General features: G+C 41.3%; 1 protein-coding gene across 1 annotated transcript; it reads left to right on the forward strand.

The window, feature by feature from the left end:
- Positions 1-734: 734 nt before the first annotated feature.
- LOC146041745 (chemerin-like receptor 1) lies at positions 735-25,571 on the forward strand. Its single transcript, XM_083161652.1, has 2 exons — positions 735-780; positions 24,240-25,571. Exon 2 carries the CDS (start codon positions 24,256-24,258, stop codon positions 25,237-25,239), a length of 984 nt encoding a protein of 327 aa, XP_083017778.1. The 5' UTR covers positions 735-780; positions 24,240-24,255; the 3' UTR covers positions 25,240-25,571.
- The last annotated feature ends 489 nt before the right edge of the window (positions 25,572-26,060 follow it).

Genomic DNA, 26,060 nt, shown 5'->3' on the forward strand with positions numbered 1-26,060 from the left:
CAGTGTGTACAGTACATTATGTAAATAATGTGCATAAGAGTTTTGAGCTTTACAATTTAGTTCCAGGTGTCTTTGAAGATCTGGTGGAATATTGCTCATGTTATCTAAATGGTCTGACATTGTTCCCTGCTGCTGTCTGTTGCATAATCTGGTTTTACAACAACTTCTCACCAGGTTATTCAATATACAGAGAATATACATGGGGTTTTTTGTTGCATCTTGTAGGAGGCAGATCAGGCAGTCAGTGATTGACATCCATTTCACTGGTAATTATAATACAATACATCAGCGTTTTTCAACCACTGTGCTGTGGCACACTAGTGTGTCGTTAGTAGTTCTCAAGTGTACTAACACTAAACCCTGGAGCACTCAACATTGAACACAGTTGGCATTGCATACGGTCTCAGCCTGGCAGACACTGTACTGTAATTCATTGTGTTCATCTGGGGTCAATGTGTTGCGCATGCACAGACTCGCACAGTCGGACCTGGGTATGAATTCGGCCCCAACTGACTGGGTCTCAATCAGGCCCAATGTACTGTATTAACTGACTGCTATCTGTCCCGATTCAGATCTACAGCACTGATATCCATAACAGCAGCCAAACATGTGCGTTAGATTATCATTTCCATTTTTGGATGTTTAATTATCAGATCTTAAAAAAAAAAAGAAAAATTGCCATCAAATGTAAGTGTTGAAAAGAAAGACAGAAACACAGTCACTTGTCGGCTGAACGGAGAGAAACTTGAAATGCAATATACACTGCAAGGGAGAAGGAAGGTAAGATGCTTTGGCAATGAATTGTCCATGTACAGATGGAGCCGCTCTCATTAGAGCGGCTCCTGGTGATAGAATCGCTATGCGGCGCCAGCCACCGAAGTCCGACAGAATGGGGAGAGCGAGCACGAGACGCTTGCACACCCCATTCTGTTAGCCCCTCCCTGCCTGTCTCCCTGAAGTGGAGACGGGAAGGTAAGCACCCGGTCCCCGCCGTCGAGTGAGCGGGACACTCAAGCGAGTGAGCCACTCGCACGTCCCCATCCGCCGCCCACGTCCCACCAGGCTGGCTGAGGCTAGCTCCATCTGTAACCCACAGTACCTAGAGTTTAGTTATTTGTCTATCCCTATCCCTAAATATAATATTATGTGGAAACATCAAACAAGATTCCGGTAGCCACAGTTGTTATTATTATTTTTTCTTTCTTTCTTGGGGGATTGAGGTTTAAAATGTGTATTTTTGAAACAAGATATTTGTATCCAAACATTTTAGGAAACTTTATACAGTTTATGGGTATGTGACTTTAGGGGGGTATTCAATCTAGGATCACGGATGTCGATCCCTGCCTACAGCCGTGATCCTGGCCCGTTTGCGGTCAGCCCCACAGCTGAACAACAGGCGGGATTCAATATCCCACCTGCCGATCGGCAGAAAGGGGCACAAAGGGGGCATGGACAATAAAACGGCTGTGGATTGGCGATCTGCGGCCGGGATCGCGACAATCCACGGCTGTTATTGGGAGAACGGGACCGACAGCTTCTAAAGTCGGGCCGATTCTGCAGTGATCCTGCTTCAAAGCAGTCGCTAAAGACAGCATTGAATTAGGATCCACCGCTATTTCCCCTATAGGAAATAGTGGGGGCACATTGAATACCCCCCTCAATATTATTGGACTGCCAGGAGCAAGTATTTGATCTAGAACTTTTATACAAATAATCTTATATTAGGAAAAAGAGTTCCAGATGACCAGATATTAACAAATCTGCAATATGATTTGTATTAGTCCATTTCGTGGGAATTCAAAATAGAGACATTTGCGAGGTATACATATACTAAAACATTTACGGCGCTGCTAACCACTTGTGACGCCTTATAAATAAAATGTAATAATGATGATAATAATAATTGATCTAGGGATTAAGATTTGATAACAAGGGAAATTTAAGGTCAGATATGACAAAATATACAAATGAAGTTTATCATAATATAGGTTTTTACAGAATCGACTAAGATATTTTTTTCATTTTTGCATTAAGTATTTTTCCACCGTAATTTTGCTTGCAAGTTTGCTGGAGTAATTTTTTCCATTGAATTTAGTGGCGAATAACACCTACAGAACACTTGGTAGCAATTGCTTAATGGATTAGCACTTTTGGTTTATTACATTAATTTAATCTGCACAGGAAAACTACTCATATGTAAATTTCGGCATACCAGGATTTATTGTTTTTTTTTTTAAATTCAATTGACTAATTAAAAGGTTTTACATTTAAAACTGAACATCAATGTCAAATATTCCTTATTCTGTATCAATTCAAGATATATATATATATATATATATATATATATATATATATATATATATATATATATATATAAACAAAGGACAGAGGTGCACTATAACACCGGTACTTATACTTTTGAACTCAAATGAATCAATGATTTATAAAAACAAATTGACATTTATTCGATTTTTTTTAAAAATTCATCAGCGTTTTCACAGGTGTCATACAAAAGTTCAATCCGCAGCCCAACGCGTTTCGTCCTTCAGGACTTCATCAGGGGCAGTGAACAAATCTCTACAAATAGTGAAAAGTCTGCCGTTACTCACATATTAAAATATAGTAAAACATGTAAATGTATAAAACTAATATAAAACATCCATTTTTTAGCTCCAAAGAGTGAATAGGAGGAACAGTGATCCGGAAGGAGGAGGAGGAGAGAAAAAAAGGAATGGAAAAAAGGTTTACATATCTAGAGATACTAAATCCTCTGGTAGAAGTGGAGATGATGATGTCAAAACAAGTTTTTGATGCTGTAGTTTTTAAATGCGACAGGTATTTTCTGGGCCGCCTACAAATATAATGGGTTTTTGAATAACCAGAATAATGGGTTTTGAATAACCAACATATAATGGATTTTGACCAGATTGGGGGGGGAAGGGTTTGATATAAAGTTGTATAACATACAGATTTTACAAATGCTGCACACGAAACTCCAACCAGATGGTGAAAGATCATGAATCACTTTTGACACCAGGTCATAAATCACTTTTGACACCAGTATATTGGCTGTAAACTTCTGTCTCCAATATAACTAAAAGAAGGTAGCTAACAGAAAACCTCTATACAAATTGGATTATACACTCAATTAGACATATATGGAGTCTGACAAGGTGCAACTTTACCTCAATTGGGAAATCGCTGTGTAGCACAGGTCCTCAGAGAGCCCGTGTACTGATATATATATATATATATATATATATATATATATATATATACAAGGGCAGTATGCCGTCACTCAGCTCCAATGGAAAACGGATTAGGGCCCCGTGACTTCGGTAATGACCCGGACTTGACAAAGAGTGGTACACTCGAAACGCGTTGGATGCCGGGAGCGTGATCCGGAAACACGCTACCCGAACTTCCGGTTTCACCGCTGACGCCGCGCTGAAGCCGCACGGAGCTCCATGGGACATTGAATTAGATCTAAGCGCTACACCACGGACCTGCCTTGCCCTATCCCATACAACGGAAAAGGTATTGTAGGGACAGTGTAGATCGCATTCCTGGAGCTGCCTTCTCTCTTAACAAAAAACGCTACCACCATATATTCAAAGAAGGGCTGTAAACATATTTTTACTAACCCCGTTTTTTCAACAGGCAAGCACATCACTTCATCTCTCTTTTTTACTGCTCTCTCTCACCATTTCTTTCATTGCTGCTTTAAGTAATATATATTTCCTCCATTTGCCATATTTATTTATATATATCCTCACCAGCGCCTTAAATAATTTCTCCTTTGCATAAACTATACTATTAAGGCTGCTCAAAAATCCCAGCGCAGTTAAACTTATAAATACTATCTATCTCTGGTGAGGCCGCGGCACTGGGGACTTGCAAACAAACGAAACAGGGAGCCGGTTCTCTGTTGACGTTTCAGCCCTTTATTGCGGGCTTTACTTGTTTAAGCTGTTTTGAGAAAATCCCGCAATAAAGGGCTGAAATGTCAACAGAGAACCGGCTCGATGTTTCGTTTGTTTGCAAGTCCCCAGTGCCGCGGCCTCACCAGATATATATATATTCTTTGGCGAAGGTGCGGCACTCACAACTGCAACTCAGGAATCACGAGTGGGCCAAATATATGGTCAACGTTTCAAAATGTTTAATTTTGTCATCAGGATACAAAATATATAAAAACACCAATCTTATATAGATGTTCACAATGTGCAGATCTGTCGGGAATGAGCGGGACCTTACACCCGCCCCTCCATCCAGAGGACCCGCGAGGGGCGGGGTATGCATCCTCCGACCTTTTCATACCCCCACTATCCACGTCGGCGTGGAGTTGATGTTATATAGTGTGGAGAGCGCAGCGAGCCACCGAGCCTGAAGCGTGGCGAGCGCAGCGAGACCCGCGAGGGGACGCAGATTACTTCACATGTATTCCGCGTCCACTCGCGGGGCCCGCTGTGCTCGCCACACTTCGGGCTCGGTGGCTTGTTGCGCTCGCCACACTATCTAAAATCAACTCCACGCCGACGTGGATAGTAGGGGTATGAAAAGGTCGGAGGACGCGTACCGTCGCCCCTCGTGGCTCGCTGCGCTTGCCACGCTTCGGGTTGGCGTTGATAGTGGGGAGCCGTTAACAATGGGGGGGGGCATTTGACATAATAATTACCCATCAGGGTGGGTGTACAATTAAAAATCAGGTGTGTGGGTGCATTTAACATAGTCATCAGCCATCAGGGTGGCTGTACAATGTGATATCTGGTGTAATCGCGTTGCATCGCATCGCATGCCATTGTAATGGCATGCGATGAGATGCAATTTTAAAATTGTATAGGAAGCTATTAAAACCCGAATATCGGGTCAGATCGGGTCCCATCGCATACCTTAACTAATGGTATGCGATGGGACCCGACGAGCGCCGTGCTAGGAAACAAGTACCCAATATTTCATACTGCATTCCCATATATGGTGAAGACATACATCACTGATGAGGAGCAAATATATGCTCATTACTAGATTTGTCTTCATGTTCCTAATCCCATTTTCGATAATAATAACTTGTTGTAGCCTTGTAACATGTAGACTGAGAAGAAGTAGGAATCTTTCTGGATCTGGTCGACCTTTTAAAGTCATCATTACCGTTGTAATTTGTTTCTTCTGCTTTTTGTTCCCAATCCATATATTGTCCTTCTTAGAGTATATGAATACTGAATTCAATCAAAATGTAATAATTATATTGTATAGCATTGCTTCTTGCTTATGTGTCCTTAACAGCTGTGTAAATCCCATCATCTATGTATTTGTCGGGAGGGATTTCAAAAAGAGTTTATTTAAGTCCATCCCATTTCTTCTAGAGAAAACATTTGAAGACCGGTATTAATCTGATACAGAGCATTGATATGATCAGACTTTGTTGCAAATTGTCAAAAAGAGAGAAGAAAAGAGCAGTTGTAAGCGGATGCACTCCTATATGAGAAATTTGTATTTGCATGACAAAATATACCATTTATTTAAAATCGTGGGAGCTCCTACTATCTAAAAACATGACTGATTATTTAGTGGTTTTTAGAAATAGTAGAAACATAGGAACAGGAATAAAACCCTCTTTACAATTGATAAAATTTCTCATCTACATCTTAACCCCTTCCCGACATTTGACGTATATATACGTCATGGCCGGGAAGTACTTCCCGACACATGACGTATATATACGTCATGACTTCAAACTGTCACTGCGTCTAGAGACGCAGTGACAGAGGGACGATGTCTGCTGTCCCTGTTCAGTGTGAACAGCCATTCACAGCGTTTTCTGTGTCACCGGCGAATAACGTTCGCCGGTGACACCTGATCGGAGGTGATTGGTGCTGTAAAGTACAGCACCAATCACCGCTGGGTGTAAGGGTGACACTGGTGTCACCCCACCTCACCCCTCCCGCCCCCAAAGGCCGTGATTGGTTCGTCGGACCGACGGACCAATCACAGCCATGGAGGGGGGTTTAAACTAACGGTGACTGCACTGCAGACGCCATTCCGGTCTGGAATAGCATGCAGTGCGGTCACCGTGCCCAGCTGCCGCCATATACTGACCAGAACCTTGCTAAATACTTACCTGATCACTGCCTGGATCTTGCTTCTTCTTGTGACATCCTGTGCTGTGTTGTGCTGTGTTGTGCTGCTGCGAGTTATTAGATAGAGAGATAGAGAGAGAGAGATAGAGAGAGATAGAGAGGCCTAGTGACAGAGAGTGCTATATTTTGTGCTGCTGCAGTGTAATAGAGTTATAGATAGAGAGATAGAGAGAGATAGAGAGAGATAGAGAGAGAGAGATAGAGAGAGATAGAGAGATAGTGACAGATTGTGTTATATATTTTTTATATAACTGACTGCTGCCTCCCCTTTTGTGCTGATCAGTATAAATTAACTGATCAGCAACTTTTTGGGGGCGCAGTTTTTTTTTTTTATATATATATATATATATATATATATATATATATATATATATATATATATATATATATATATATATATATATATATACCTGTCAGTGCTGCTGCTGCAGTGTCATAGAGTGATAGATAGTGAGAGATAGAGAGATAGAGAGATAGAGAGAGATAGTGACAGAGAGTGATAGAGACTGCTATATTTTGTGTCTGCTGCCCCCCTTTTGTGCACCCCCAGCAACTTTTTGGGGGTGCAGGGGTTATTTTTCATATATATAACTGTCAGTGCTGCTGCTGCAGTGTCATAGAGTGATAGATAGTGAGAGATAGAGAGATAGAGAGAGATAGTGACAGAGAGTGATAGAGAGTGCTAAATTTTGTGTCTGCTGCCCCCGCCTTTTGTGCTGATCACTATATCTGAGGTGATCAGCAACTTTTTGGGGGTGCAGAGGTTTTTTTTTTTTTATATATACTTGTCAGTTGCTGCCAGTTGCACTGTCAGTTGCACCAAAGGTTGTGCACCTGCTGCCCCTCACTGGTAATCAGTGTCGCATCACTGATCACCTTTTTTTTTTTGTGGGTGCTGTGGGGTCTTTTTTTAATTTTTTTTTTACACACACTGTGATTTTGTGGGTGTCCTGTGGCCACTGTGCGCTGATCAGTGACGTACATCACTGATCAGCTTTTTCGGCACAGGGTTGATCTAATTTTTTTTTTTTTTGATCAAATTCCTGTTGCCTTTGAGCGCTGTTCAGTGACGGACGTTACTGACCAACATCTGTGCTCAATTTTTGGCGCAGTACCTTTTTTTTTTTTTAACCCCTTCATTTTTTTTTAACCCCTTCAATTTTTTTTTTTAACCCCTTCAATTTTTTTTTTTTTTGTATAAAGTATTTTTTTTTCTGCACTACATACACACTACACACTACATACCCCCCGGGTTGAAATAAAGTTTGTACCCCCCCCCCTACACTATACACGTGTTGAAACATTTCACTACCAGAAACACAAAAATAAAAATGGCATCCCAAATGTCATCCCAAATGTCATCCATGTCATCCCAGTCATCCAGAAGAATGTATTCAGCGGAGGAGGCATATGCCATGCTTGCCTCTGACTCTGACACAGCCAGTGATGCAAGCGGGGAATTTGAAGGATTCGTCTTAAGCTCCTCTTCCTCCTCTGGTGATGAGGGACCCCCTCAAAGACGCCCCCGTAGAGCAGCTGAGACCCCCCCCCAATAATTGATCTCGTATGGACCCCACCACCAGACAATTTTGAGCCCCAGGTTCCTGAGTTTTTGGCCATGCCAGGAATCCAATTTGATTCCACAGGTCTCAGAGAAATTGACTTTTTCAAATTATTTTTCTCTGATGATTTTATAAATTTAATGGTGGACCAAACTAATTTATATGCCCAGCAGTTTATTGCTCAAAACCCCACGTCATCATTTGCTAGGTGGACCCCTGTAGATGCAGTAGAGATGATGACGTTTTGGGGTCTGGTGTTTCATATGGGCATAGTAAAAAAGCCAGAAATTAGGCAATATTGGAGTACAGATGTTCTGTACAGCACCCCATTTTACCGTATGGCCATGCCCCGGGCTCGATTTGAGACGGTCCTTAAATTTTTGCATTACAACGATAATGCACAGTGCCCACCCAGAGATGATCCCACCTTTGACCGGCTATTCAAAGTCAGGCCGGTCATTGATCATTTCAGTGCCAAATTTGAAGAGATGTACATCCCAGATAAATTCATTTGCATAGACGAGTCCCTTATACATTTTAAAGGAAGGGTTAAATTCCGCCAGTACCTTCCCAGTAAGAGGGCAAGGTATGGCATAAAAATGTATAAGCTGTGTGAAAGCACCTCAGGGTACACTCACAGGTTTAGGGTATATGAAGGGAAGGATTCAAGAATTGAACCGCCAGAATGCCCCCCCTCCCTCGTAGGTGTTAGTGGAAAAATTGTCTGGGATTTAGTGCACCCCTTCCTGGATAAAGGTTATCACCTCTATGTGGATAACTTTTACACTAGCATCCCCCTGTTTAAGGCCCTTGGTTCAAGAGGTACAGCAGCTTGCGGTACTGTGCGCAAGAACCAAAGAGGCCTCCCAAAAACGCACATTGCCCAAGTAATGAGAAGGGGTGAAAGCAGGGGAATATGCACCGAAAATATGTTGTTGGTCAAATATAAGGACAAGAGGGATGTCCTTATACTGACAACAATTCACGGAGACAGTACCACCTCCGTCCCTGTACGAGGTACCAGTACCCACACCTCAAAACCTAATTGTATCCTGGATTACAATAGGTACATGGGCGGAGTGGATCTTTCAGATCAGGTACTGAAGCCGTACAGTGCCCTGCGGAAAACAAAAATCTGGTACAAGAAGCTGGCCGTGTATATCATCCAGATGGCACTGTATAACGCTTACGTGCTATTCCGTTCTACCGGCCAGAGGGGGACATTTATGCACTTTCAAGAGGAAGTCATAAAGGGCCTAATATTTGGGAACCAGCAGGCAGAGGGCCCCAGTACTTCTAGTACTGGCCCCCGTATTGTACCAGGGCAGCATTTTCCGAACGAAATTCCCTCCACTGCAAGAAAGGGCAGGACACAAAAAAGGTGCAAAGTTTGCTATAAAAAGGGAATAAGAAAGGAAACTATTTTCCACTGTGAAACTTGCCCCGACAAACCCGGCCTATGTATAAAGGAGTGTTTTAAAATATACCACACATCTATGGATTATTAGGTTCATCATTTCACCGTGCTTTGGGGGTCTTGCTAATGCCACATAGCACCCACCAACATTCCACCAGAATCTGAGCTGCAAAATCCAAAAATCACTCCTTCCCTTCTGAGTCCTGCCATGCACCCAACTGGTATTTTTTGGTCACATGTGAGGCATTGCCGTACTCGGGAGAAATTGGGGCACAGATTTTGGGGTGCTTTTTCTCCTTCATACCTTCTGAAAATGAAAAATTTTGAGCCAGAACTGCATTTTTGTGTAAAAAAATGTAATTTTTCATTTTCACTGCCCAGTTGTATCAAAATTGGTGAAACCCCTGGGGGTTTGAAATGTACACTATACCCCTAGATGAATTCCCTGAGGGGTGTAGTTTGCAAAATGGGGTCACTTGTGGGGGGGTTCCACTGTATTGGTGCTTGGGGGGTCTTGCTAATGCGACATAGCACCCACCAAAATTCCACCAGAATCTGAGCTGCAAAATCCAAAAATCACTCCTTCCCTTCTGAGTCCTGCCATGCACCCAAATGGTATTTTTTGGTCACATGTGAGGCATTGCCGTACTCTGGAGAAATTGGGGCACAGATTTTGGGGTGCTTTTTCTCCTTCATACCTTCTGAAAATGAAAAATTTTGAGCCAGAACTGCATTTTTGTGTAAAAAAATGTATTTTTTCATTTTCACTGCCCAGTTGTATCAAAATTGGTGAAACCCCTGGGGGTTTGAAATGTACACTATACCCCTAGATGAATTCCCTGAGGGGTGTAGTTTGCAAAATGGGGTCACTTGTGGGGGGGTTCCACTGTATTGGTGCTTGGGGGGTCTTGCTAATGCGACATAGCACCCACCAAAATCCCACCAGAATCTGAGCTGCAAAATCCAAAAATCACTCCTTCCCTTCTGAGTCCTGCCATGCACCCAAATGGTATTTTTTGGTCACATGTGAGGCATTGCCGTACTCGGGAGAAATTGGGGCACAGATTTTGGGGTGCTTTTTCTCCTTCATACCTTCTGAAAATGAAAAATTTTGAGCCAGAACTGCATTTTTGTGTAAAAAAATGTAATTTTTCATTTTCACTGCCCAGTTGTATCAAAATTGGTGAAACCCCTGGGGGTTTGAAATGTACACTATACCCCTAGATGAATTCCCTGAGGGGTGTAGTTTGCAAAATGGGGTCACTTGTGGGGGGGTTCCACTGTATTGGTGCTTGGGGGGTCTTGCTAATGCGACATAGCACCCACCAAAATTCCACCAGAATCTGAGCTGCAAAATCCAAAAATCACTCCTTCCCTTCTGAGTCCTGCCATGCACCCAAATGGTATTTTTTGGTCACATGTGAGGCATTGCCGTACTCGGGAGAAATTGGGGCACAGATTTTGGGGTGCTTTTTCTCCTTCATACCTTCTGAAAATGAAAAATTTTGAGCCAGAACTGCATTTTTGTGTAAAAAAATGTAATTTTTCATTTTCACTGCCCAGTTGTATCAAAATTGGTGAAACCCCTGGGGGTTTGAAATGTACACTATACCCCTAGATGAATTCCCTGAGGGGTGTAGTTTGCAAATTGGGGTCACTTGTGGGGGGGTTCCACTGTATTGGTGCTTGGGGGGTCTTGCTAATGCGACATAGCACCCACCAACATTCCACCAGAATCTGAGCTGCAAAATCCAAAAATCACTCCTTTCTTTCTGAGTCCTGCCATGCACCCAAATGGTATTTTTTGGTCACATGTGAGGCATTGCCGTACTCTGGAGAAATTGGGGCACAGATTTTGGGGTGCTTTTTCTCCTTCATACCTTCTGAAAATGAAAAATTTTGAGCCAGAACTGCATTTTTGTGTAAAAAATTTAATTTTTCATTTTCACTGCCCAGTTGTACCACAATTGGTGAAACCCCTGGGGGTTTGAAATGTACACTATACCCCTAGATGAATTCCCTGAGGGGTGTAGTTTGCAAAATGGGGTCACTTGTGGGGGGGTTCCTAAATTTTAGCATCTTATGGTGCCTAGAAACCTACATGGTGCCTAAAAAATAATCTCATAAAAAGGAGGCTCCAAAATCAAGTAGGTGCTCCTTCTATTATGAAGCCTGTGGTTTGGTCAACGTGCACACTAGGGCCACATGTAGGATATTTATGAAAACAAAAGAATTGGGGGAATCAATTTTTAGTCACATTTCTCTAGTAAAATGTACTGTGTTCCTTAGAAAAATGTATTAAAATTGCAAATCTGCAAAAAAAATGAAATTTTGAAATTTCACCTACACTTTGTTTTAATTCCTGTGAAACACCTAAAGGGTTAACAAACTTCCAAAATGCTGTTTTGAATACTGTGAGGGGTGCAGTTTTTGAAATGGTATCATTTATGGGGGTGTCTCACATACAAGTCCCTCAAAGTCACATCAGAACTGAACTGGTCCCTAAAAAAATCAGTGTTTGAAATTTTCTTGAAAATTTGAGAATTTGCTATTCATATTGTAAGCCTCCTAGTGTCCAAAAAAATTAAAAGGAAGTTGAAATAATGATGGAAACATAAAGTAGACATATGGTCTATGTTAGTTATTAACTATTTTGAGTGGTATGATTATTTGTCTCACAAGCAGAAAATTTAACATTTTGCAAATTGCTAAATTTTCCATTTTTTTACGACATTTTGGTATTTTTCACAAAAAAACACAGACTGTATCGACCCAAATTTACCACTAATTTGAAGTACAATGTGTCACGAAAAAACAATCTTAAAATCACTGGGATAAGTAAAAGCAAAAAAAAGTTATCCCCACTTAAGTGATACATGTCAGATTTGAAAAAAGGGCTCTGTCAGGAATGCAAAAACTGGCTCTGTCAGGAAGGGGTTAATACCCACAACAAGAAGTTACAGATTGCATTCGTACTTAAATATTACTCATAGATTAAAATAATTAGCAAATATATCGGGACAGCGAGATATATAAAACACTTAGTAATATTATATGCAGACTGATCTATAAACAAATATACATATATGATATATGTGTCGAAAATCCCAAGCAGGAAAAACAAAGAAGAACATACACTTGGCGTATGATGTTTAATTTATGTAAAAAAAGTGTAATTTCTACGCATTCAAGATGTAGATGAGAACTATGGGGAATGGTGAACCGGGTGAATATAACCTAAAGTGCATTGGAAATATTGGATGGCACGATGAAACCCCCCCCCATTTGTGGACTACCAATACATATTATCAAGGTTCTTGCGCAGTTATTTCCTTTTGTCTATCTATCTATCTATCTATCTATCTATCTATCTATCTATCTATCTATCTATATAGATATATCTATTTATCTATCTATCTCTCTCTCTCTCTCTCTCTCTCTCTCTCTCTATATATATATATATATATATATATATTTTCTAAGAGAAGAAAAGAGGAGCGCTCCAAATAGTGCTTTATCTTTTTAACAATTGTTAATTGGTTCCAGGCTACAAAGGGGGTGCTGACCGACGCCAGGACCAGCCCTCTGACGAAGTCCTCGTGACGAAACGCGTAGGGGCGTGGCCTGGCGTCGGTCTGAACTCCGTGTTGGAGAGAGTGGTGAGAGCACTTGTATCCAGTCATCCTGCTATTCTGCTGCTTGTCAGCTTTGATTTATGCTGTTTATCACCCGCGGTTGTGCCTAACCGTTTATTGCGGTACGTGATGCCATTCTGAAGTGTACCTGTCGGATATTTTATTGTGCTGAAAAATAAAAAAAAGATAAAGCACTATTTGGAGCGCTCCTCTTTTCTTCTCTTAGAAAATCCACTACCTGAGAATCCAGGTGCCCGCAAGGGTAATTTGAGGAAGCTGCCGGTCTCATATGATCTGAAGTGCTGTGATATTCTGTGTGGAAGAAGCCAGTTTCATTCCTGCTATTTAAAAAGAACAAGGACTTGCGCGCTAATTGGACTTTTCTTTTGATATATATATATATATAAAGACCAAAAAGACTCACTCTCCAGACTGTTTCATGCAAAATAAAAGCTGTGTATTTGTATTCACATAGACATCAATATAAAAGAAGGGTACTCAACGTTAGCGTTTCAGTCCTTACAGGACCTTCCTCAGGAGTTAGACAACAAGGGCATCCATTAGGGGTGAAGCACAGCGTGGACCACACAGCAGGTTCCTCCTCCCAGGGGCGGAGACAGAGCCCTCATCCTTAAAAAATGCGAGTCCAAATGGATTCATCGGTTAAATACTGTGGCCCCGTTCGGCCTTAATGAACACAATCCATTAAATATCTTTTTAAGGTAAAGCCATCTAACTGATATCTGCCTCCATGCGAGATCCAGACTTCAAGCCTCAGTGATTTGATTGGACAGTGTCAACAGCCATTTATCACTTTCCATTTTTTGATCTATAATCAGGTCAATAATCCAACATCCTGTACCACAGCATTGTTGCTTTAAGTCTTATATGGTGGTGCTCTGGACTGTTCAGCTTACTCGAAACCTCTTTTTTCATTTTTTCACTTTTTTTTCACTTTTTCAGCATACATTGGTATGCATACGTACATATGCCTTTTTGGCATCATTCAATTGTATATAGTGTTATATTTGTATTGCATGTAATGTCCTTGTCGTGCCTGTGTATTTGTGTCCCCCCTGTGGTTGTCAATCCAGCGCCAGGCTCATCAGCCATAACATACATCATTACATCTATCAGTGGGAACCTTCATTCCAGGTGCTTTGTTTCCACTGACTGTATTAAACACATCAGGATCCCTGGTCCGTCACTAAATGACGCCCCTTCCACTTCCTGTATCGCATTCAGTGCTACATGCAGACGCCTTTGTCTGGCATGTGTTACCTGCCCAGTCGCCTAGCGCCACGCTGTGTGTTGCTATTATGCATGCAGAGTCATCCATATATCAGCTACCTATTTGTTTATGTCCGTTTTTCGTTCTATCACGAAACCGGAAGTGGCGTCACATGCGTTCCAGCGCGGAACGCGGAAGTAACTTGCTTAAACACATCAGGGTCCCTGGTCCGTCACTAAATGATGCCCCTTCCACTTCCTGTATCGCATTCAGCGCTACATGCAGACGCCTTTGTCTGGCATGTGTTACCTGCCCAGTCGCCTAGCGCCACGCTGTGTGTTGCTATTATGCATGCAGAGTCATCCATATATCAGCTACCTATTTGTTTATGTATGTTTTTCGTTCTATCACGAAACCGGAAGTGACATCACATGCGTTCCAGCGCGGAACACGGAAGTCACTTGCTTAAACACATCAGGGTCCCTGGTCCGTCACTAAATGACGCCCCTTCCACTTCCTGTATCGCATCCAGCGCTACATGCAGACGCCTTTGTCTCGCATGTGTTACCTGCCCAGTCGCCTAGCGCAACGCTGTGTGTTGTTATTATGCATACAGAGTCATCCATATATCAGTTACCTATTTGTTTATGTCCGTTTTTCGTTCTATCTCGAAACCGGAAGTGACGTCATATGCGTTCCAGCGCGGAACGCGGAAGTAACTTGCTGCCCACACTGATTGATCTTTTTGGCGCCCTTTTGACACACACAGGGGGGTATATAAACCACAGGACCAACAGTGGCTCCTTGCTGTAGGAACCTGCTGTGTGGTCCACGCTGTGCTTCACCCCTAATGGATGCCCTTGTTGTCTAACTCCTGAGGAAGGTCCTGTAAGGACTGAAACGCTAACGTTGAGTACCCTTCTTTTATATTGATGTCTATGTGAATACAAATACACAGCTTTTATTTCGCATGAAACAGTCTGGAGAGTGAGTCTTTTTGGTCTTTATATACATGGACTTTTTTCTTGTCAAGGAAGTTCTGGACGTCACCCCAGTGGTTGTTCATTTGTTGTATGGAGTGCGATCTTATATCATATATCTATATAATAAGTTGAAGAGTCTGTGAGCGTGTGTGTGTGTGTGCGTGTCCGTCGCATTGCGGACACACCGTGGCACTCAGAGACACCAAATTTGGCAACAAGATACCTCTGGACCCGGTGGTGTGCACCTCGAAGCCGTTTTTGGGAAATTTAACTTAGAATTTAAAAAAAAACACCAAGTTTGAATTTTCCTTCTTTAACCCCTTCCTGACAGAGCTAGTTTTTGCGTTCCTGACAGAGCCATTTTTTTTCAAATCTGACATGTCTCACTTAAGTGGGGATAACTTTTTTTTGCTTTTACTTATCCCAGTGATTTTGAGATTGTTTTCTCGTGACACATTGTACTTCAAGTTAGTGGTAAATTTGGGTCGATACAGTCTGTGTTTTTTTGTGAAAAATACCAAAATATCGTGAAAAAATGGAAAATTTAGCAATATGCAAAATGTCACATTTTCTGCTTGTGAGACAAATAATCATACCACTCAAAATAGTTAATAACTAACAAAGACCATATGTCTACTTTATGTTGCAATTATTATTTCAACCTCCTTTTCATTTTTTTGGACACTAGGAGGCTTCAAATATGACTAGCAAATTCTCAAATTTTCAAGAAAATTTCAAACACTGATTTTTTTAGGGACCAGTTCAGTTCTGATGTGACTTTGAGGGACTTGTATGTGAGACACCCCCATAAATGATGCCATTTCAAAAACTGCACCCCTCACAGTATTCAAAACAGCATTTTGGAAGTTTGTTAACCCTTTAGGTGTTTCACAGGAATTAAAACAAAGTGTAGGTGAAATTTCAAAATTTCATTTTTTTTTCGGATTTTCAATTTTAATACATTTTTCTAAGGAACACAGTAGATTTTACTAGAGAAATGTGACTAAAAATTGATTCCCCCAATTCTTTGGTTTTCATAAATATCCTATATGTGGCCCTAGTGTGCACGGTGACCAAACCACCGGCTTCATAATAGAAGGAGCACCTACTTGATTTTGGAGCCTCCTTTTTATGAGATTATTTTTTAGGCACCATGTAGGTTTCTAGGCACCATAAGATGCTAAAAGTTAGGAACCCCCCCACAAGTGACCCCATTTTGCAAACTACACCCCTCAGGGAATTCATCTAGGGGTATAGTGTACATTTCAAACCCCCAGGGGTTTCACCAATTGTGGTACAACTGGGCAGTGAAAATGAAAAAAAATAATTTTTCATTTTCACAGCTCAGTTGTATCAAAATTGGTGAAACCCCGGGGGGTTTGAAATGTACTCTATACCCCTAGATGAATTCCCTGAGGGGTGTAGTTTGCAAAATAGGGTCACTTGTGGGGGGGTTCCACTGTATGGGTGTTTCGGGGGTCATTCAACCAGAATCTGTGCTGCAAAATCCAAAAATCACTCCTTCCCTTCTGAGTCCTGCCATGCACCCAACTGGTATTTTTTGGTCACATGTGAGGCATTGCCGTACCCGGGAGAAATTGGGGCACAGATTTTGGGGTGCTTTGTCTCCTTCATTCCTTGTGAAAATGAAAAATTTTGAGCCAGATCTGCATTTTTGTGTAAAAAAAAATATTTTTTTACACAAAAATGCAGTTCTGGCTCAAAATTTTTAATTTTCACAAGGAATGAAGGAGACAAAGCACCCCAAAATCTGTGCCCCAATTTCTCCCGGGTACGGCAATGATTCACATGTGACCAAAAAATACCAGTTGGGTGCATGGCAGGACTCAGAAGGGAAGGAGTGATTTTTGGTGGTGGAATGAATGGCGGGTGCTATGTCGCATTAGCAAGACCCCCGAAGCACCAATACAGTGGAACCCCCCCACAAGTGACCCCATTTTGGTCACCAGCTTTGGGAGGGGGGCTGGCGCTGCGGCTGGCGGGGGGGTGGGAGGGGTGCTGGCGCTGCGGCAGCCGGGTGGGTGGGAGGGAGGGGGGCTGCCGGGTGGGAGGGGGGGGGGGCTGGCGATCGTTGGTGATCGGTGCGGTATACGCACACACACACACACACACACACATATATATATATATATATATGTGTATATATATATATATATATATATATATATACATACATATATATACATATATATACACACACATATATATATATATATATATATGTGTGTGTATATATATATATATATATATATATATATATATATATATATACACATTTGAACATTTTTCATTTTATTTTATACTTTTCCAGCAGCAGCATGATGCTGCTGCTGCTGCTGCTGCGGGGGGGAGGGGGGAGGAGGGGAGCGCAGCGTGCGCTCCGGACGCTCCGGACGTAGCGGTGGAGCCGCTGGAGCTGCTGCTGCTGCCGGGTGAGTGCCCGGCGGGTGGGAGGGGGGTGCTGCCGCTCGGTGGTGATCGGTGCTGCACCGATCACCACCGTTTTCTGTGTTACCGAGCGGCTTAGCCGCCGGTAACACAGGAAACGCTGTGAATGGCTGTTCAGATTTGAACAGCCAATCACAGCGATCGCCGACCGGGGGGGGCACCCCTGCCCCCCCCGGGCGGCGAGGGGGGATGTCTGCTGTCAGGGACAGCAGACATCACCTAACTGTCACTGCGTCTATAGACGCAGTGACAGTTACAAACCATGACGTACATTTATGCCATGTGTCAGGAAGTACTTCCCGACCATGACGTAAATGTACGTCAAATGTCGGGAAGGGGTTAATGATCTGGGGAAAAGATCGACGATCTTGGAAACCGTGGACGAAGGAACAACTCCACACCTGATTTCATTGCTGTCATTGAGTATGACAGACACATTCTAACATTATGGTGAAGGGTTTAAACAATTAGGAAATAATTGAGGATATACATAGACCACACATAACACACACACGTACACATTGTACACGCACACACACACAGTACACCACATACGCACACACAACACACACATTTATACGTAGAGCACCTCACACACTTAAGCTGTGTACACACAGGGGAGATAGGGGCTGAAATCGCTGGAAACACACCGCATGCAGTACAATACAAATCCATACACACTACAAGACACACCCAAAAACAGTACAACAAACACACAACTCCTGGCTTCAATCAATTCTATGGAGACGGACCACGATAAAATGGCCGCCCCATAAAGCAGACAGTTCTCTGAAACTGTTTGCGGTATGGGGGCGGCCATTTTATCGTGGTCTGTCTGCAAAGAATTATTAATTGAAGCCAGGAGGGGAGTCGGGACGTGCAGACAGGTAAGCCTGCGGCGATGGGGGGGGGGGGGGTGGCACCGGCGGCCGGGGTGGGGAGGCGGGGGGGCACCCCAAACCAAGCTATGCCACTGAGAACACACACACTTAAACATTGCCAGGATATGCACAGCACACTACACACACATATATACGTAGCGCACCTCACAAACTTACACATTCGGCAGATATACACACAACACAACACACACACACACATAACACACAACTCACAGTACAACACACACCATTATTCACTACAACACACACCCAAAAACAGTACAATACACAGAACAAACACTTAAACATTGCACAGATACACACACATAACATACCTCTAACAGCACAACACACACCCACATTCACCACACACACACAAAAAACAGTACACACAAAACACACATTTAAACTTTGCACAGATACACAAAGACACAACACACACATGCTGTATATACATAGCACACCTCACACACTTACGCATTGGACAGATACATACAATATAATACACAAAACCACATACATTACAACACACACACAAAAACAGTACGACACACACAAACACACAGAACACATAAAAAATAATTTGCCGTTTATTTAACAGTCTGTACCGGCAAATAAAAACTGTACCTAATGTACCATTTCTACTTTGTTCCCCATATCCATCTCTCCAGTCCTCCAGTTGCACTGAGAAATCTTTGTCCTGGCCAATGCACCCATTGATCAATACAAAGTGGGTACACTGCACTCACCCTGTTAGTCAGTTGGATATCAGGCACTGCTCTGCCTTAAGGGTTTCCCAGACTCTTTTGGTTCATAGATAATGTTTGGTCGATGGGCATGAGCGCTGCATGCATTTGTTTGAATGTTATGAGTGTAAGAAGTTGAAGAATAAGACTGAGATGAAGATTTGTCATGTTATAGAGTACAATTTACTCAATAAATCGTGAAAAAAATATGTGTACATAGAAGTACAATCAAGAAATGAAAGTAGGATTAAAAAATAAATTATGATTCAAACTGATAATTGTTTGGATGGCGGTGGGTTGCGAAACAAATCTATAGGTGGAGGGGGTATGGATATTGTGGGCATAATTGGTGTTTGGTACACCTACAGGGGGTACCCAGATGATGAGAAATTTTCACTACAGTGTCACCGTAGGAGGATTTCCAATTGGGGTTCAGGTGGTCTTTTAGGGACCCCTTTACAATTACGTTGGACTCTTCTCCTGGAGCCTATGGTCTCCCTCAGTGATTGACTATCATTAAGGGAGACCGTAAGTTCAAGGAGAAGAGACCTACAGGATTGTAAAGGGTCCCTAAAAGATCACCTGGACCCCAATTGGGAATCCCCCTATGGTGACAATGTGACCGTGACACTGTAGTGAAAATCCCGTCAATTGAGGGCCCCATGTAGGTGTAACAAACACCAATTATGCCCACAATATCCATTCCACCACCTATAGATTTGTTTCACAACCCACCCCATCCAAACAATTATCAGTATGAATCAGAACTTAGTTTTTAATCCTACTTTCATTTCTTGATTGTACTTCTATGTACACTTACATTTTTTTCACGATTTATTGAGTAAATTGTACACTTTATAACATGGCAATTCTTTTTCTCAGTCTTATTCTTCAACTTCTTACACTCAAACCTTATCAATGCACCCATTGATGATTGTGATGGCTGGATCAGTGGATTGGCTCGGCGGGTGTAGGGAAGAATTTGGCCCATTGCACCCATTCCCAGTGGGGCATTACAGTGGTGCGGGTAGCGTGCGTCACGTCATGACATCATGTGGCCAGGCCCGTGGACCTGCTCCCACACTAAGGGGCTGCCCCACTGTTTGGTAGAGATGCCAGGTGCATGTGGTTTACAGATCCCCAGACCTCAGAGACTGCTGCAGGCAGGTTCGGTGAGGGGAGTGGCAGTGGCAGGGAGCAGTGAATTTTTAATTAATTATGGCGGGGTAAGTAACGCCCACCCCGGTCTCTTCGCACTCAGCGCCTGTAATTACACACCCTAGAAACTGTACAATTTGAAAGTATAGAAATGGAGGTGTGGCCACGTCCCTTTCTGATTTTGTACCGATTTCTGACCCTCAGATGTTGGAGGATATGTCATACAGTAGGTGCTAAATCTCAGGAGTGGATGTGGAATTCATCAACACATACAAGTTATCAACTCAGGAGCGTTGTGTTTCAAACAACACCACCACACGTGATTTCATTGCCCTCATTGAGTATCAATGCAAACACATTCTAACATTATGGTGGAATCTATAACAAATTACAATCTTAGGTCTTTGTCACTGCATACTGTAAGATGACATTTTTCAGCAATTTTGGAAATAAAGAAACCCCAAGGGTTTCCCGGGCAACGCCGGGCGGGTCAGCTAGTATATATATATATATATATATATATATATATATATATATATATATATATATATATATATATATATATATATATATAGAGAGAGATATATATAGAGATATAGATATATATATATATATATATATATATATATATCTATATATATATCTATATAGATAGATACAGAAGTACCAACACACTCGCCATTCCTATGAATGGGGTGGAAACAGCACCCACACTTCCCAGGTTGCGGTGCAGTGGCCTGTGACCACACACTCTAGTAAATACAAATACAGGGGGCCCAGCACTCACTACAACAAACTAATTCACCTTAACATTCATATTATCAATTAAATAAATAATGGGGTTTTAGTTCATGAATTGATCAATGCATTTAAGCTTGCAACCCATCGCCAAGGGACCCCATTTCACTGCAAGCTTGACGAAAAATCCAGTAAACAATTTGAAATGTTGGTAACCTTTGACAGCCTTACATGGTGTTTATTTTGCAAAATCTTGGAGTGCCTCCCTGACATATCCTAGCACTACAGCAATGCGGTGTGTGGAGCTGAGGGAAGGCAACCAAGTCATACACCTTTATTACACAGAGTGCCGGTCCCCTGGATACAATTTATATATATATATATATTCAGCACATCCCTGTCGATGACAGAGAACCCCAGCACCAGTCCATATATGGATTTTAAAGCAGATTTATTGGTCCTGACTAGGACATCTCATTGCTCAAATGCATAATATAGTGACATGACACCCAAACAGGCGAATACTCATCATTTAAGCAGTCATCTTGACAAAGGTGCTTTGGGCACCGAAACGGCCGTCGAGGATCGTTAAGATGACTGCTTAAATGATGAGTATTCGCCTGTTTGGGTGTCATGTCACTATATTATGCATTTTAGCAATGAGATGTCCTAGTCAGGACCAATAAATCTGCTTTAAAATCCATATATGGACTGGTGCTGGTGTTCTCTGTCATCGACAGGGATGTGCTGAATATTGATTTATGACCAGGCACAGTCAACCAATTGTGAATAACAAGTGTTGTGCGATCTCTTCTGTGGTTTATATATATATATATATATATATATATATATATATATGTGTAGAAAAAAACAGAGAGCGCACAAATTAGCTAGTATGAAAGTACAAATTTACGGTAATAAAAAGCTCACATACATGTAAGTTAGAATATGCAGGTACAGTATGCAATCGTATAAAAACCAGCAGGGTAGTAGTCCACAGTCAGAGACTCAGCGGCACGGCTGCTCGACTACAGCGACTGGAATTGGAGGACCCGGCAGACGTCACAACGTCAGAGGATAATCAGCGACAACCAAGGACCGCCCCAACGCGTTTCGTCAGCTTGTGACTTCGTCAGGAGGTGTGTCGGGTCCTCCGATTCCAACCGCTGTAGTCGAGCCGCAGTGTAATTTATTACAGTAAATTTGTACTTTCATACTAGCTCATTTGTGTGCTCTCTGTTTTTTTTCTACATGTTTACCCCCCGTGGTGTTTTGTGAAACACCAAAAGGAGCATAGCTGCACTGCATGTTGATCCTGATATACGGACGGATCCATTTCATTTCTGGACTCTCTAGCGCTTTTATGGACCTTTTGTATGTATATATATATATATATATATATATATATATATATATATATATATATATATATATATAGACGGGGTTGTAGCAGAGGCGGCACTCTGAGACTACGTAGAAATTTTTGAATGCTTTTATTGCATAGAAGTCAACACACCAACACTGTGTTTCGAGCTGCTGCTCGTCCTCAGGGTATGACCAAAAAACGTTTTTTGGTCATACCCTGAGGACGAGCAGCAGCTCGAAACACAGTGTTGGTGTGTTGACTTATATGCAATAAAAGCATTCAAAAATTTCTACGTAGTCTCAGAGTGCCGCCCCTGCTACAACACCGTCTGCATTGCCTTTGGCGCTGGGAAGGCACCAGAGCAAGCTGCAAGTTTAACCCTTGGAGTGCCGGATCTTGCAGTTTGTATATATATATATATATTTATATATATATATATATATATATATATATATATATATATATATATATAAATATATATATATATATATTTAAGTCACGCTGATGTTCGGCACTCCCCGCACTCAGAAGACTCTTGCCTGGGTGCCATCCAAGGTGGGATGCCCACCAAATATAGTAGAAGAATGGGTAAGGCGTCACTACAGGGCTTAGAAGAAACAGTATTTATTGTGAGGCGGTCAAAGCCGTTTCGGGTGTTACCCCGTCGTCAGGACCAAAATGTGCTCAACCAGCACATTTTGGTCCTGACGACGGGGTAACACCCGAAACGGCGTTGACTGCCTCACAATAAATACTGTTTCTTCTAAGCCCTGGAGTGACGCCTTACCCATTCTTCTACTATATATATATATATATATATATATATATATATATATATATATATATATATATATATATATATATATATATATATATAGATGTATATAGTCACACATAGCAGAGGAAATTTAATAGGATAAGAGATTCAGAAAGTGAAAGATTTGGTAATAAATCTTTTTTTTTTTTTAACCGGCAATCATTAACACTTCGCAATCAAACTGGTTTAGAAGTGTAAATGATTGCCGCTTTAAAAAAAACTGGAGATTTCTTAGCAAATCTCTCACTTTCAAAATTTCTCATCCTATTACATTTCCCCCAGTGTGTACTGTTTAAATATATGGGACGTTTGGATTTAATAGATTCATTCTTAGCACCTTACTCTCTGTCCACCCCCCTCTGCTCTTCCCACTACCACCAACTGCTGAGCCATGGTATCAATCAAATTAATCCATTCCTACTTCCCCCCATCAATCCACCACCCACATTATTGCATCTATTACTTAAGCTGGTGTTGATTACTTATCTTTTAAGTCTCATCCTTCTCCCCCGAAGAGTGCAGTAGGAGCCATTAGGGAATAAGTTATTGTCCATGAACAGAACACATTTATTTTTATTTAAGATTATCGTATTATAAAATAAGTGTAAAGTGAATATAAAGGTACTTCCTCATCTTTGCCGCCACCACTAACGCTATCGAACTTATGTAGTGCTGCTAAGTATTAGCATCCCCTCTCGGACTCGCTTCGCTCCCCACGCTTTTGGTTCGGTGGCTCACGTTGCTCACCATTACTCTACTAAATGTAATAGATGGTGGTGTGGACACAGGAGGGTGGCATGGACCCAGGGTGGTGGTGTACACTCTTCTGGACATATAATTTCATCTCATGTCCATTGGTACATTTTATTAAATATAGTAAACATCTTTTACCTCAAAAATGTCTCTAGAGTAGATTTGTAACAGTTCCCTCGCCGGATATCCTTACGTATCGGTTAAGTAGCGGGTAACGTAACTGGCGTAGTGGTGGCCGCAAAGATGGAAGTACCAATATAAATTATATAAAATTGTATTAATGATATTGAAAAAAAACTGTATTGTCAATACTGTAAGTATTAATTTTTTATTTGAAACTTTGTAGTAGAACATTTGACAACATGGAAGACACTTCAGCTGCATTTGGCGTCACAAGTAACGTAACAGACTACAGCCCCCAGAATGGAAATGAAGACTATACACTGTTTTTTTCCATTTTAGTAATCAGTATTTTAATTTTTTATATTGTAATCTTCATCCTGGGAATTATTGGGAATGGATTGGTCATCTGGATTGCTGGTTTCAAGATGAAGAAGACAGTTAATACTATCTGGTTTCTCAACCTAGCTGTTGCTGACTTTACTTTAAATGCCTCCATCCCTCTGCAAATTTTGGTGGGGATGTTCAAAAGTCGGAGTCTCTTCAGTGTAATTATTTGCAAGGCTGGATCAACTGTACTGTACCTCAACATGTTTCTCAGCACCTCTTTCCTAATGATCATCAGTGTTGACCGATGTACATCAGTCCTGTGTCCTGTGTGGTCACAAAACCACCGGACTCTCAGATTATCTTCAATGATCTCCGCAATTATCTGGGCATCCTGCTTTGTACTTAGTTCCCCATATCTTGTTTTTATGGACATTATTCTTGACCCAATTAACAATATTTCATACTGCATTCCCATATATAGTGAAGACTATCATACATCACTGATGAGGAGCAAAGCTATGCTCATTACTAGATTTGTCTTCATGTTCCTAATCCCATTTTCGATAATAATAACTTGTTATAGCCTTGTCACATGTAGACTGAGAAGAAGTAGGAAACTTTCTGGATCTGGTCGACCCTTTAAAGTCATCATTACCGTTGTAATTTGTTTCTTCTGCTTTTGGTTCCCAATCCATTTATTGTCCTTATTAGAGTATATGAATACTGAAATCAATCAAAATGTAAGACTTATATTGTATAGCATTGCTGCTTGCTTATGTATCCTTAACAGCTGTGTAAATCCCATCATCTATGTATTTGTCGGGAGGGATTTCAAAAAGAGTTTATTTAAGTCCATCCCATTTCTTCTAGAGAAAACATTTGAAGACCGGTATTAATCTGATACAAAGCATTGATATGATCATCATCGGATGCACTCCTATATGAGAAATTTGTATTTGAATATCCAAATAGATCATTTATTTAAAACTGCGGGAGCTCCTACTATCTTTATTAATGTAGTTGAGATAAGGAGATGCCCACCAGTTTAGCGAAAATAAGGGGTTAAAATTCAATACATATACGAACAGATATGGTGACGAAAATTAAGATTGTGTTTATAGATTTTAAACCATGTAGGCAGATGTGGTTGAAGGATGCGGTTTTTAATTCAAGGGATAGATACCATCAGGGTAATGTCTTTATTATTGGACAAATCACACTGATGACAAATAGGGAAGATACCTTGTTATGAGTTGCCTTAATATTCTTCACAATACTAGGCAATTGCCTTTATAGAGTTCAACAAGGAGGATTTGTCTCCATATATAATTTATATACAAGTTGAGACAATTGTATATATAAACACTGTTTTGCTGGCACAATGCCCAGACACTGTAAGGAGCAACTATGTAATAGTTGAGCAGTGTGAGGTTTTTTTTGTGTCTCAGAAGAACACTGATGACCTCTGCTGGTGATTGTCTTATTTGGCACTATGTACACATTTGGACATACAGTAAATCCCAGCTTTTAAATGTAAATCATTAGTGGTGCCTCTATTATCGACAAATACACAAATAGCTTTCCTACAGTATATAAACTTATTGTGTTTTGTATAAGTCTATTTGTATAGAGACACTGTGGAGACATTGATCCTACTATTTTCCAATCAATAAATCTGACATTATATTCATGCAACCTGCATCATAACATCCTACAA

The sequence above is a fragment of the Crinia signifera genome, chromosome 19 (assembly GCF_055691185.1).
Source record: "Crinia signifera chromosome 19, ASM5569118v1, whole genome shotgun sequence".
NCBI classification, from domain to species: Eukaryota; Metazoa; Chordata; class Amphibia; order Anura; family Myobatrachidae; genus Crinia; species Crinia signifera.

Excerpts from the sequence above, each read along its gene's own strand:
- LOC146041745 (XM_083161652.1), top strand. The coding sequence starts at position 24,256 with ATGGAAGACACTTCAGCTGCATTTGGCGTCACAAGTAACGTAACAGAC.